Raw genomic sequence first — 14,352 nt, forward strand, 5'->3', positions numbered from 1 at the left:
TTTTATTAATTACTAATGCTTGCCCTTAGCTTAGGTTTGTTCCCAACCAGCTTTGTTTTTTTTTTAATTTTTATTAATTTATTCACTTTGTATCCCAGCTGTAGCCCCCTCCCCCATCCCTTCCCAATCCCACCCTCCTTCCTTCTTCTTCTATGCCCCTCCCAACCATTATACTAAACCATTTATACTAATCCACGTGGCTTGTCAACTTTCCTCTGTCCCGTCACCTGTTTCTTTCTGTGTCTGGCAACTCCGCCCACCTTAAAGACTTTTCCAAAGTTCCTAGCTCTGCCTGGATGTCTCACCTTCCTTTCCTGGTTTTGAAGGCCTTTTCCTGCCTTCAGCGCTTTATTAAACCAATTAAGAAGTATTGGGGCTGGAGAGATGGCTCAGAGATTAAAAACACTGGCTGTTCTTCTAAATGTTCTGAGTTCAATTCCCAGCAACCACATAGTGGTTCATAACCATCTGTAATGAGACATGGTACCCCCTTCTGGCCCGTAGGCAGAACACTATACATAATCTTTTTTAAAAAAAGATAATGTGTGTGTGTGTGCGCGTGTGTTTTAAAGGTGTTGGAGCCAAACAATAACAATACCAAAGTCTGGCCTGTACTTAGTCTCTTGTTGATACAGAAACCAGCATTAAAATAACAAAGACAATCTTAACACAGTTAACAAAAAGATCACCCAAGCACAAGCTCTAAGAGCAACAATCAATAAATGGGACCTCATGAAACTGAAAAGCTTCTGTAAAGCAAAGGACACCGTCAGCAGAACAAAATGAATGCCTACAGATTGGAAAAGAATCTTCAGCAACCCTTTATCTGACAGAGGGCTAATATCCAGTATATATAAAGAACTAAAGAACCTGAAAAGCAGCAAACCAAGTAATCCAATTAAAAAATAGGGAACAGAGCTAAACAGAGAACTCTCTGTAGAGGAATATCGAATGGCAGAGAAATGTTCAACTTCATTAGCCACCAGGGAAATGCAAATCAAAACAACCCTGAGATTTCACCTTACACCCATCAAAATGGCCAAGATAAAAAACTCAAGTGACAACACATGCTGGAGAGGTTGTGGAGAAAGGAGAACCCTCCTCCATTGCTGGTGGGAATGTAAACTTGTACAACCACTCTGGAAATCAACCTGGCGCTTTCTCAGATAACTAGGAATAGTGCTACCTCAAGATCCAGCCATACCACTCCTAGATATATATATCCAAAAGAGGCTCAAGTATACAATAAGGACATTTGCTCAGCCATGTTTGTAGCAGCTTTATTTGTAATAGCCAGAAGCTGTTATGCCCTCAAGTGAAGAATGGATACAGAAATTGTGGTACCATCTACACAATGGAGTACCACTCAGCAATGAAAAACAAGGAAATGAAATTTGCAGGTAAATGGTGGGAACTGGAAAGGATCATCCTGAGTGAGCTATCCCAGAAGCAGAAAGATGCACAGGGTATATACTCACTCACATAGACATATAATACAGGATAAACCTACTAAAATCTGTACACCTAAAGAAACTAATCAAGAGGGAGGACTCTGGTTAAAATACTCAGTCCCCATCCCAAAAGACAAAGAGGATGGACATCAGAAGAAGAAGAAAACAGGAAACAAGTTAGGAACCTGCCACAGAGGGCCTCTGAAAGGCTCTGCCCTTCAGACTATCAAAGCAGATGCTGAGACTTACGGCCAACTGTTGGGCAGAGTGCATGGAATCTTATGAAAGAAGTGGGAAATAGTAAGATCTGGAGAGGACAGGAGCTCCACAAGGAGAGCAACAGAACCAAAAAATTTGAACACAGGGGTCTTTCCAGAGACTCCTACTCCAGCCAAGTACCATGCATGGAGATAACCTAGAACCCCTGCACAGATGTAGCCATGGCAGTTCAGTGTCCAAGTGGGTTCCACAGTAATGGGAACAGGTACTGCCTCTGACATGAACTGATTGGCCTGCTCTTTAATTACCTCCCCCTGAGGTGGAAGCAGCCTTACCAGGCCACAGAAGATGACAGTGCAGCCACTCCTGATGAGATCTGATAGACTAAGATCAGAAGGAAGGAGAGGAAGACCTCCCCTATCAGTGGACTTAGGGAGGGGCATTGTGCATAAGGGAGAGGGAAGGTGGGATTAGGAGGGGAGAAAGGAGGGGTTTATGGGGGGGATACAAAGTGAATAAAGTGTAATTAATAAAAGTTAAAAAAAAGAGAGAATGTGTTGTGTGTTTTAAAGGTGTTGGAGCCAAAGAATAACAATACCAAAGTCTAGCCTGTACTTAGCTCTCTGTTGATACAGAAACCAGCATTTGAATAACAAAGACAATCAACACAGTTCACAAAAAGATCACCCAACACAGCCTGGGCTATGTCATGAGACAAAACACCAACCAACAACAGGCTTCTTTCTGTTAGCCTGACTGATCACCAGCTTCACATTTCTACAACTCTTCCTTCTTGCTAAGTCTTAAGTGAAGTACTAGCCAGTATGTGGAGATTGGAATGGTGTAGGTCCAGAGGCTAATTAATTACCTTAACTTAGGCTAGTTCTAGCTCTCAAGTACAGCCATTCCTTACAGCCGTTTGAACCAATATCTGTGACTGATTAAAAACTCTTGCAATCTATTAACTTAGCATTATCTTTTACCAATCCCCCAAATAAGAATGTCATCATAGAGCATCTTGGGCCTATCGAAAAACTGCCATCTTACCTGATTCTTAACATATTAACTGCCTCTTTGATGTACCCAGAAGTGTATTTTAAACTTGCCTTGATTTACAACTTTTGTTCTGTAAAACTATAAAACTTCACAAAACTGTTTCCACATTGAAACATAGAATTTGGGGCAACTTGAATCTGTTCCCAGGCTGTGGTCACTCAAAATGGCTCCAGAATAAAGCAGCTCTTATCCTAAAGGGATAAGAGCAGACAAAAGTTGTTTTCACTGACAACCTCATTCCTAAGGCCTTAGCCATTCCTCTGACCAGGATCTGGTTGGTGTGATCCACCCACCTCAGTTAGACTTCTCCATAGCCAGGACCTGCTGCCTTTTCTTAACCTGCACACGCTAGAGCAGCACGTTAGAGCAGTTCAAGAGCTTTTTGTCCATAGTTACAGCCTGGTTAAGGCACAGATGGCCTTGCTTTCTGAAACATGATCCGGGTAGGTAGCCCTAGATAGACTACACAATCCAGACTGGCCTAGGACTTGTAACTCTTAGGTGTGTGTCTCCACAGTTGGCTCTCATCGTGGTTTTCAACATGTCTTCACTAAACCTAATCATTTCTAGTTTTTGCTGTTTTTAAGGTGCTGACGTACAAATCCAAGTTCGCACTCATGAGAGACAAGTGCTCTCTTTCACTTCACATGCAGAGGCCACTGTATGAAGTTATTAACTGGCCTGACATCAATAGTTTTGTATTTGTGGGAACAGAGACACTAAGAGGAATACGAAGACCATTTTTTAATAGTCAGAACATGATATTTATGCATTAAGTTTACTATCTTATCTGGTGTCCAAAAACAATTTTCTTTCTCTTTTCTTTTCTTGGACAAGGTTTCTCTGTGTAATCCTGGCTATCCTAGAATTCAGAGGTATGCCTCTGCCTCCCAAGTTCTGGGATGAAGGGGGTGTGCCATCAATGGCCTGGTTCAAAACATTTTCTTGCAAGATAACAAAGACTGCTGATCACAGACAACCACTACAATGTAACAGTGGTCCAGTGACTTTGAAATGTGACAACTGCTACACCTGCCACAAAATTAACAGCCCACACTCATGGACTTGCTATGTGCATCCTGTAGGAAGTACAGTACCTGGAAAGTGCACTCAGTTGAAGTATGCTCATGTGTATAGTCACCCAACCCCCAAGTTTCTGGAACAAAGGCCTCCATGTGTTCAGTGAACTTATGCATTGATCTGGGCCCCTAGTCTGTTTAGGTCACTAACCAACACCAGACCTTAAGGCCTTTTGGGCCTGCTCAAATGCAGTGCTGTCTGGGGAGCAAGGGATCTTTTTTTGGGAGGCCTGTGGCCCTTGGAGTGGGTAAGTATGCCCTGGAGGCAATGACACTAGGCAATGACAGTTTGTTTCCTGTTGAATGTCTGGGTGGATGCGAATGAAGGAGCAGTGGGCTCTTAATTTCCATTCGAGTAATTATAAAGTTTTCAGTTTATGCTGCTTTCAGCAAACTTTTAACTCTAACACAAGCATTCCTAAGCATGTACACAAGGTGCCAGCAGTTCAGTGCACTACAGTTCACACTGGGTGGCTCCAGACACACTGTGCCCACTTAGTGACAATGCACACCAGGGGCTTATGATGTGGTTGGAGAACACTTATCTGGTAAACCTACAAACACCAAAGCAAAGCTCTCTAAGCATGTAAAAGCCCAGGAGAAACACCTGTAATAACCAACCACTAGCCCAACGTTTAAGTCTGAGAAAAAAAGTTACCCAAAGAAACCAGGCAGGGGTGGTGCATGACTTTAATCCCAGCATTTGAGGGGCAGAGAGGCAGGTGGATCTCTTGGAGTTCGAGGCTAGCCTGGTCTACAGAGTGAGTTCCAGGACAGACAGGACTACACACAGAAACCCTGTCTTGAAAAACCAAAACCAAACCAACCAACAACAAAAGACCCAAACCCACCAGCCCCCCCAACCAAATCCAACCCAACCCAACCCAACCCCCACCCCCGAAAAAAAAAAAAAAACGTTACTGAAAAGTAAGCAAAATAGGCACAAACACAAAGGCACCTAAAACAACGAGGAAATGAGAATCTTCCTTTAGGAAGATTGTATTTTTCTCTTAGTAATTTAATATAAGGCCCAATGAGCTGACACCTGAGCCTCTTATTCCTGGTGGGTATTCCAGGGATGATGCTGGCCCCAAATAGCTGAATTCAAGAGATCATAGGTTGCTTAGCTTCCTATACTGCACACATATGTGACCTGGAAAAGTAAGTCTACTAGAGCAAACACAACTGACCAGTGACCTGGGGCAGCACTCCAACATGATCTTGGGGAAAAGATTTAATGTAAATATTCATCCATCAGGACATACAAATAAATAAGCTCAGAAGAGCCGACAGAAAAAAAACACAAATACGCAAACTGCCAATTTATCTTCAGTTTCAGATACTTCAATTCTAAAACACTAATACACAAATTAATTAATAAAAAGATATAGGACATTCAATATAAACATCCCCAAACAAACAAACAAACAAACAAACAAACAAAAAAAATATATATATATATCAAGGATAGATGCTATTTCTTCCTATGTATCAAGACTACAAATAGCATTTAAACACTTTATTATTCAAATTAAGAAATTACATTTTGTCTGATAATGGTCATTGTCTTAAAAGTGTCATTCCGTTTTCCCACATTTAAAAGTATATTGCTAATTCTGGTCACCTCACCCCAACAGCACAAAGAGCCTCCTAGCACAAAGATGCTGGACTTGGTAGAAATGCAGGCTCTGGAGTCTCCCCCAGCTCCATGTTGATCCTTGCATGCTGGCCTCCCAGATGCTTCCCTGCTTCCTATCTGCAGAGACTGTGGTCACCATGCAACAGGTCGGACCCTGATAAAGTGCCTAAGTGAGAACCACCTGGCCTGATGCTCTTCCCTGACACATGCCAGGGACACTGTCTTCTTATCAAAACAGTGACAGGAAGCAGAGGTGCTGAGGCCTGGTAAGTACCCCCCAAATGCCCAAGATGATAGGCAGTATTGCTGGGCCAGGAGGGCGTGTGGATCAGGGAGAGACGCAGCCCGCCACTTTGGTTCAAATGACTTTAATAAAAGCTGCAGTGCCCCCATCCCCCAGTTGCCAACTCACTGCAGGTTGACACAGTATCTCAGGAAGTGCAGGGACCCTCCTCCTCCGCCTCCCTGGAAAGTTTTCCAGGCACAAAGCAGAGACAGGCAAAGAGCAATGAGGGCAGCAGCCACCTCACACCCACACAGCCATGTCCAAACCTCATGATGAAAGGTCAGTAGGAGTCCGAAGACAAACATGCGAGTCCCACTTGGGGGACATGGCTTAAAAAGCACAAATAAAATAATACTAGTGTTATCCATTTTCCAAGCCTAACCACTTTGGGAAAAGGCAGCAGGAAAAATGCCTTCAGTTTCTACAATTAGGCTTGTAAACAATCAACCACATGAGAAGCAGTGGCTCAGGGCTTTGTGTATCAGCCCCAGATTCCGTCTATAGATATCTGACCCAGGAGGGAATATAAACTAGGTCAGCAAGGCCAAAGCTTCATCTTTGGTTAATTTCACTGAGTTGTCACTATTCTAAAACCTGTGCTCTTCTTGGCAAAATTACTAAACCAGCCACATGGCACATAACAATGGTTAAGTTATGTGAAAAGCAATGTCCATCTATGTAAGTGACTATGTCACAATAAAAATCATCTAAAAAAAAAAATCAGAAAGGAAGGAATGCCAGATAGAAGGCCTGAGGAGAGCTAAGGGTCCCGCCTGAGTGCTCTCATGGGTCTGGGAGGTGCTGGCTGCCTTTGGGTCAAATCAAGTTCCCTGGGCTCAACTCAGCTCAAAGCCAGCAGCACACTCGATGGCATACAGCAGCTTGCTTCGAAGCAGGGCTTCATCATAAAACTCTGGGAGCTTCAGCAGGTTCATGCAGGTGCTGGCTGTAGGTAGCCGTTCAAGGTCAGAGCCTCCATTGTGAATGCAAAATGCAGGGTACAGCTCCTAGAAGACAAGGCACAGGATATGGTTAGAGGGCTCTGGCACAGCCTGGAGCCCACCAGATCTTGCTTGCCAGAGATGTACTGATGCTCTGGCAGCTGCTTTTCCCAGAAGTATTTCTTTTAAAAAATGTTTTTATTTTAAATTATGTATGTGAACATGTATGTGTGTCTGTGCATGTGAGGGCAGGTACTCAAATTCTAGAGGTGTTTGGATACTCCTGGAGCTGAGGTTCTAAGTGGTTATAATCTACTAGACATGGGTGCTGGGAACTGAACTTGGGTCCTCTAACGAGAACAGTATGGGCTTTTAACCACTGAGCCACCTCTCCAGACCCTTGCCTTTTTTGATATTTTATGTATGTATGCATGCATTTTTGTTTTTTTTTAATGATTTGTTTATGTGCACTGGTGTGAAGATCCTTTGAAATTGGTGTTACAGTTTTGAGCTGCCAAGTAGGTGCTAGGTACTGAACCCAGGTCCTTTGGAAGAGCAGATGGTGCTCTTAACCACTGAGCCATCTTTCCAGCCCCTATTTTTGGTTTTTTTTTTGAGACAGGGTTTTTCTGTGTGGCCATGGCAGTGTTGGATTTCAATCTACAGAGCAGGCTAACCTTGAACTCGGAGATCCACCTGCTTCTGCCTCCCCAGTGCTGGGATTAAAGACATTTGCCACCATCAACCTGGCTTCATTGTGTTTGTAAATATCTTTTAAAAATTCTATTTTATTTGTGAACATTTGTGTGTGGATGTACATGTCACAGAACATGTAGTCAGCAGACAACTAGTTGGAGCCAGTTCTTTCCTTTTACCACATATGCTGGGGTACTGAACTCAGGTGGTTAGGCTTGGTGGTAGGTACTTTTACCTGTTGAGTTACCTCTCTAGCCACACACATACAAATGTGTATGCATGCACATGCACACTGGTGTTTTGCTTGTATTTATTGTCTGTGTGAGGGTGTAGGGTCCTCTGGGAGTACAGTTACAGACAGTTCTGAGCTGCCATGTGGGTGTTTGGAACTGAACCAGGGTCCTCTGCTCTGACCAATCTTTCTAGCCCTATTTTTCTATTACATAGAGGATTCAGCTCCAAGTTATGGCAAAGATTAGATAAATTGCTTAATATGCTTATATTAACATTGGAAAGACAAGCTGCATGTGGTGGTACACCTCCCCACCCCCTTTTGGTTTTTCTGTGTTACAGCCCTGGATGCTCTGGAATTCTCCTTCCTTCCTTTCCTCCCTCCCTCCCTCCCTCCCTCTTTCTTTCTTTCTTTCTTTCTTTCTTTCTTTCTTTCTTTCTTTCTTTCTTTCTTTCTTTCTCTCTTTCTCTCTCTCTCTCTCTCTCTCTCTCTCTCTTTCTTTCTTTCTTTCTTTCTTTGGTAAAATTTCTCAGGGCTGACAAGATGACTCAGTAGGTAAGAACACTGTCTTGTTCCTCCAGAGGTCCTGATTTCAATTCCCAGCAACCACATGGTGGCTGACAACCACCTATACCGGAATCTGATGCCCTCTTCAAATAGAACACTGATACATAAAATAAATGAAACCTTAAAAAAAAAAAAAAAGAAAAGAAAAGAAAAAGAATTTCTCTGTGTAGCCTTGGCTGTCCTGGACTCGCTTTGTAGACCAGGCTGGCCTTGAACTCACAGAGAGCTGCCTGCCTGTCTCCTAAAGTGCTGGATTAAAGGCATATGCCACCACACCTGGCTATCCAACCCCCTTTAAAAAATTAGTTTATTTTTGTCTTATGTGTATGAACATTTTGCTTGCATGTGTGTATGTGAACCACCTGTGTGCCTGGTGCCTAAAGAGGTCAGAAAAGGGCATCAGGTCATTGGAACTGTAGTTATAGCCAGCTGTGAGGTACCATGGAGGTATTCTGTAAGAACAGCTCTTAACTAGTAAGTCATTTCGTCAGCTCCTGATACCCACCTCTGATCTTAGGAAACCTCTTACTTAGGAAACTGAGGCAGGACTAGGATTGAATTGTGAGTTTGAAGCTGGGCCATATTACTAAGTCAGATCTACATCTCAAAAAAGAGGAAGGAAAAGAGAGAAGCAAGACAGAAGGAGAAAGAAGATGCTCAAAAGGGAGAAGACGGCAAGAGTAAGTTGGCCATGTCATATAAACTATAGTATGCATACTGAACTTAGAAGCCATGTAGATGTATCAACAACACACACAAACAAACATGACAGAAATGCAAGCAAAGTACAATCTCTATATAGAGAGCAAGTAATTTGAGGGACCTGTTCACTGGAGGCTTACCCACATAGCCAGCATGATTTCAAGTTACCAAAAAATTTTAAATTGAGCCAGAAAGTGGTGGTGCAGGCTTTTAATTCCAGCACTCAGGAGGCAGAGGCAGTGGATCTACTTGAGTTCAAAGCCAGTCTGCTTTACAGAGTAAGTTCCAGGACAGGCAAGGCCACATAGAGAACCCCTGTCTTTCCAGACAAACAAAACAAAACAAAACAAAAAAAATAAATAAATAAAACTAAATCATAAACCATGAAACACATATGGAAGTCACACAACAACTTGCAGGAGTTAGTTCCCACTTTCAACTATGTGGGACACAGCAATCAAACTCAGGTCATCAGGTTTGGAGGCAGGTACTGAACCATCCATCTCAGCAGCCCCATAAATGTTTCATTTTGTTTTTTGTTGTTTTGAACTGGCAATACAGTCTGAACTTATGTGAAGGGCAAGATGGCTTCCAGGTGTTAAATGAACCTTCAGAGCTGATACTCAATGAAAGGGACAGCTCTGAGGACTTTACTCTAGCTTTTCTCTATGTAACCTAACAGCTAACTAGGAAAGCTCTTTCTAGAAAGTTTTAGCTGGTGATAAAATGATATACACTTGGAACATGACTATAGTCGTATGTGGACACCAGCATCACTTGGTTAGAGGTGACCAGGGTGCTGAACAGCCAATTCCAGCCCAAGGATGAGTCTCCTCTCCCACCTTGCTTGCAACAAGATCTGAGGAAAAGTTACATCTGTTTGTTGCTGCCAAGAAAGATTCAAACCTAAAAACTGAAAAAAAAAAAAAAAAAAAACAAACAAGCAAACAAACAAACAAAAAACCCAAAAAACAAACAAACCTGTTGGTTCCTAATGTTTCTCCCATATAATCATGTCATAGACAGGAACATAAAGATGAGCCAAGAACATGCAGCTTATTTACAGCAATACCTTGTCTAGTGTACTGGGTATGTGGACAAGATGGTACCAACGAATGCTATTTAAAGATCTGACAGTGCATGCTGATTACTGTTGTTTCTAAAGGCTCATTTATTTTTATTTCATATGAGCGTTTGCCTGCCTGAATGTACATATGTGCGCCACATGCATGCACAGCACCTTCAGAGGCCAGAGAATTGGATTGTCTGAAACTGGAGTTGAAATATGCTTGTGAGCTGCCACATGAGCGCTGTGAACTAACTGAACTCAGGTTCTCTGCTGAATCACCTTCACAACTCCATGTTGGTTATTTTTAATGTATAATACAGAACCCCTCATTACTTTTTCTTTTTTTCCTTTCCTCCTTCTTCTTCTTTTCTTTTCTTTCTTTTTTTTTTTTTTGGCTTTTTCAGACAAGGCTTCTCTGCGTAGCCCTGGCTGTCCTGGACACACTTTGTAGACCAGGCTGGCTTGAACTCACAGAGATTGGCTTGCCTCTGCCTCTCGAGTGCTGAGATTCAAGGCTAAAGGCATGTACCACCACTGTCCAGCTATGCCTCCACTCTTTATTTTATTTTTAAGAACTCCTCATTTCTATATTACAGATACCCAGAATCTCTTAGGTATGTCAATAGACATTTAATGCAAAGAAGAAAATGTTTTCCTCTCCCACCCCACCTTGGTTTTTGGAGATGGGGTTTCTGTGTGTAGCCTTGGCTGTCCTGGACTTACTTTGTAGACCAGGCTGGCCTCGAACTCACAGAGATCCACCCATTTCTGCGTCCCAGAGTGCTGGGGTTAGAGGCATGTGCCACCATGTCCAGCTTCTCCTCTTAGTCTCTATCAGCCCAGCACGGCCACCATTCTGTGCCTCTGTCTTTTTCTCTGTTTACTACGCCCTATGACTGCCTAGGTAGCAGTGTTCCCATCCCACTGCACAGGAGCACATAAACTGCTGACAGGCACACATGCAGTGTCAACACTGCATAAATAATGAGAGTGTAAAGAGCTACTTGTTTGTTTGAGACTTATTTGTGTTAAATTCAGTATGTAATAAAGGATGACTTAACTCCTGATCCTCCTGCCTCTGCCTCTGATCCTCCAGGTGCTACGATGGATACAGGTGTCTCTCTACCTCTAGAAAGAACTTTGTGATTAAGTTCACAATTACACATGTCTGTAGGCTAAATACATATCTGTTAGATGCTGATGGTAACTGCAGACCTGTATATGAGGTCCAAGGAAAGAAAGGCTAGATGGCACAAGTAACCAACAGCAACACCTTATTATTACCCAGGAATACCATCAGGTACCGTCTCACACCTGAGCTATGACTGTGTTCTTTTCCACACATAACAAAGCAGAGAGTGCTCTGAACTGGCTTATTCTCCCAGCTTGGCTAGTATAGATTTCAGATGCCTGTCTAGTTCGCCCCTCTTTGCAGATGTCAACAAGATGAGGCCCACAAAATGGTACCTGCATATCTGACTGTTGACTGGGATTTTGGGGGTCTCTGCTTTTCAGGTGCTGTGACTTGAGTAAAGACAAATTATTTAAGGCCACATTATGGGACACTACAATGTTCATTACAAATATTTCAAGTTGTGGCTGTTGTCCCAGCATTTGAAAGACCTTAGCCTTCTGTGCTGGCTAGTCAACTGACACAAAGCTGAAATCATTAGAGAGGAGGGGGCCTCAGCTGAGAAGAGTCTTCTGAAGATCAGGCTGTAGGCAAGCCTGTAGAGCAGCAGTCGAACAACCCTTTCACAGGACTCACCTAAGACCATCAGAAAACATGGATATTTATAGTATGATTCATAATAGTAGCAAAATTACAATTATAAAGTAGTAACAATTTTTTTTTTATGGTTGGGGGTCACCCATACCACAACATGAGAAACTATAGTAAAGGGTCACAGCATTAGAAAGCTTGAGAACCACTGTTGTAGGGCATTTTCTTGATTTGTGATTAATGAAGGAGGTCCCAACCCATTACAGGTGGGGCCAACCCTGGGCTGATGGTTCTTGGTTCTTTAAGAAAGCAGGCTGAGCAAGCCATCCTGAGCAAGCCAGCAAGCAGCATAGCCTCTGCATCAGCCCCTGCTTTCAGATTTATACCCAGCTTCAGTTCTAGTTCTGACTTCCTTCAATGATGAACAGTGATGTGGAAGTGTAAGCCAAAGGAACTATTTCCTCCCCAAGTTGCTTTTAGTCATGTTTTTGTTGTTGTTGTTTTTGTTTTTAAAGATTCACTTATTATGTATACACACCAGAAGAGGAAATCATATTCCATTACAGATGGTTGTGAGCCACCATGTGGTTGCTGGGAATTGAACTTAGGACCTCTGGAAGAGCAGCCATCTCTGAGCCATCTCTCCAGCCCCCAGTCATGGTGTTTTATCACAGCAAATAGTAACCCTGACTAAGGTACCTCCTCTCCTCCAAATTAAAATTAAAAGAATATCTAACACATTACAAAAAAAAAAACCAAAAACCAAAAACCAAAAACCAAAAAACACCCTGATATTTTGAGGTGGTACTTGGGTTCTAAGTCAGAGTTTTCACATGCTAAACGAGTTTGTAAGCTATATATCCAGCCCAAGATAATGCTGAATAAAAGCAGCAGCTTAATGAATGAAACAAAGAATAGCAGTGGTCTGAATGGGAAAAATCTTTTCTTCTTCTGCCTAACTACTGCTCTGCTTCTCATTTGCTTTGTTGACAGATTTTGTCAGAAGGAAAAACATATCCAACAAAGTAAAAAACAGTAGTTACTTTTCAACTATTACAGCAGAACAGAGAACAAAATTTAAACATTTACCTTGTGACAGTGGACTCCTGAGGAGCCTGACACAAGGCATGACACACTCAGCTAGCAGTCTGAAATTGCCACTTCACCAGACTGCCACATGTGCCTCTTGAACTCAGCATGTATCTTATGTTTTCCTCACTGAATAAGGACACAACCTGGAAAGGGCCATATAAAAATCTAGATGTGCCAGACATGGCAGGACATGCCTTTAGTCCAAGCACTTGGGAGGCTGAGCTACATAACAGAGACCTTATCTAAAACAAACAAAAGACCTAAATGTTTATCTGTTGCCCTGTCAAACCAAAACTTTAAGAACTGAACTATGTGTGGCTATAATGTTTAAATCCTTATTGGGGTCTGAGTATGAGGCTGCAGTCCTGCAAATTCCAACAATAGGAGGCAGGAGGTCTGCTGTGAATCACAGGCCAGCCTGGACAACCTGAAGTTCTGTTTCAGCGAAACAGAAGCTGGCTGAAATACATTAACAATACCCTGTCTCAAAACAAACCACAAATATAAACAAAGCTTTCTCTTTTTATCTCTAATTACAGCATACTGTGTCACAATGAAGCTCCTCCCATAAAGAATAGGAAGCAAAGCAGATTCAAGCAACATTACATTTCTAAATATGCAGTTCTGAGTATACAGGGGCAGCCAGCTACTCAAAGTGCTTGAAGAAACAGAAATAAAAGCATCACAAACTTAAGACAGAGAAGATTTGATGGAAGGGTCATCAGTGTCTTTGTAAATAGAAAGTTCACTTCACAGTGAAACACTATGTCTTATTTCTTTCATAATGCTAATTGACTTTCCTACTTGGAATCTTAAAAGTGAAAAGATGAAGTTCTTTATTGAAATGTGAATCAAGGGCACCATTTTATACGTAATTAAATACAATACAATGAAGATTTGCATTAATTAAGAAAGAAAAAACATCATCAATTTACTGTGTGGCCTGATGGTAACTTAACAATTTTTCCACAGCACTTAACGATTTTTGTCTGCAACAATCCCATTTATTAAACATATCAGCTCTAATTAGCTTTTAACAGATGCTGTTTCTCCAAATACGTAGAGGGTGAGTTTCTTACTATTTGCAGCCCATCAGATCTATGTCCTTCCTCCCTCTATGTCTGTCTGCTCTGGAGTACTCACAGCCACCTCTGAGATGCCACAAGGTCAATGTGCTTTCCTGACTCTGACACAATTGTAAAAACTTTCTTGGAAGGCAAGTTCTTGCTATACACTATGGAACGGCTTGGAACTACTAGTCCTCCTGCCTCAGCTTCACAAAGTGCTAGATTACAGGAATGCATTACTATGTAACGTTTCCTTTCCTAGGTGAAACAGCCTTGGTATACTTTGTTTATTGAACAGTTCATGTTCATCTTGCTTTCATATTTTCCATTTCATGATTCCTGACAACTTTCTTGTAGTTGTTTTTTTGAGATAGGTTTTTTGTTGTTGTTGTTTGTTTTTTTTGGTGTGTGGTATGTTTGTGTGGATGGGTATGGGTGTGCATGTGCAAGCAAGAGGCTGGATAACTTTCTCAATAGTCCTCTACCACATACATACATACATACATACATACATACATACATACATACATACA

At 42.0% G+C, this 14,352-nt stretch overlaps 1 protein-coding gene across 2 annotated transcripts in view; it reads right to left on the minus strand.

Annotated features, from left to right (window-relative positions):
- Positions 1-5,309: 5,309 nt before the first annotated feature.
- The window catches only part of Ube3c (ubiquitin protein ligase E3C), a 100,528-nt gene continuing 91,485 nt past the window's right edge, over positions 5,310-14,352 (minus strand). For both annotated transcript variants that reach the window (XM_055612646.1, XM_055612645.1), the window contains exon 23: positions 5,310-6,737. In XM_055612646.1, coding sequence (XP_055468621.1) covers positions 6,567-6,737 — 171 coding nt within the window. In that variant the 3' untranslated portion in view covers positions 5,310-6,566. The remainder of the gene's footprint in view (positions 6,738-14,352) is intronic.

Source organism: Psammomys obesus, unplaced genomic scaffold (assembly GCF_907164565.1).
Source record: "Psammomys obesus unplaced genomic scaffold, mPsaObe1.curated_primary_1811, whole genome shotgun sequence".
Taxonomy (NCBI): Eukaryota; Metazoa; Chordata; class Mammalia; order Rodentia; family Muridae; genus Psammomys; species Psammomys obesus.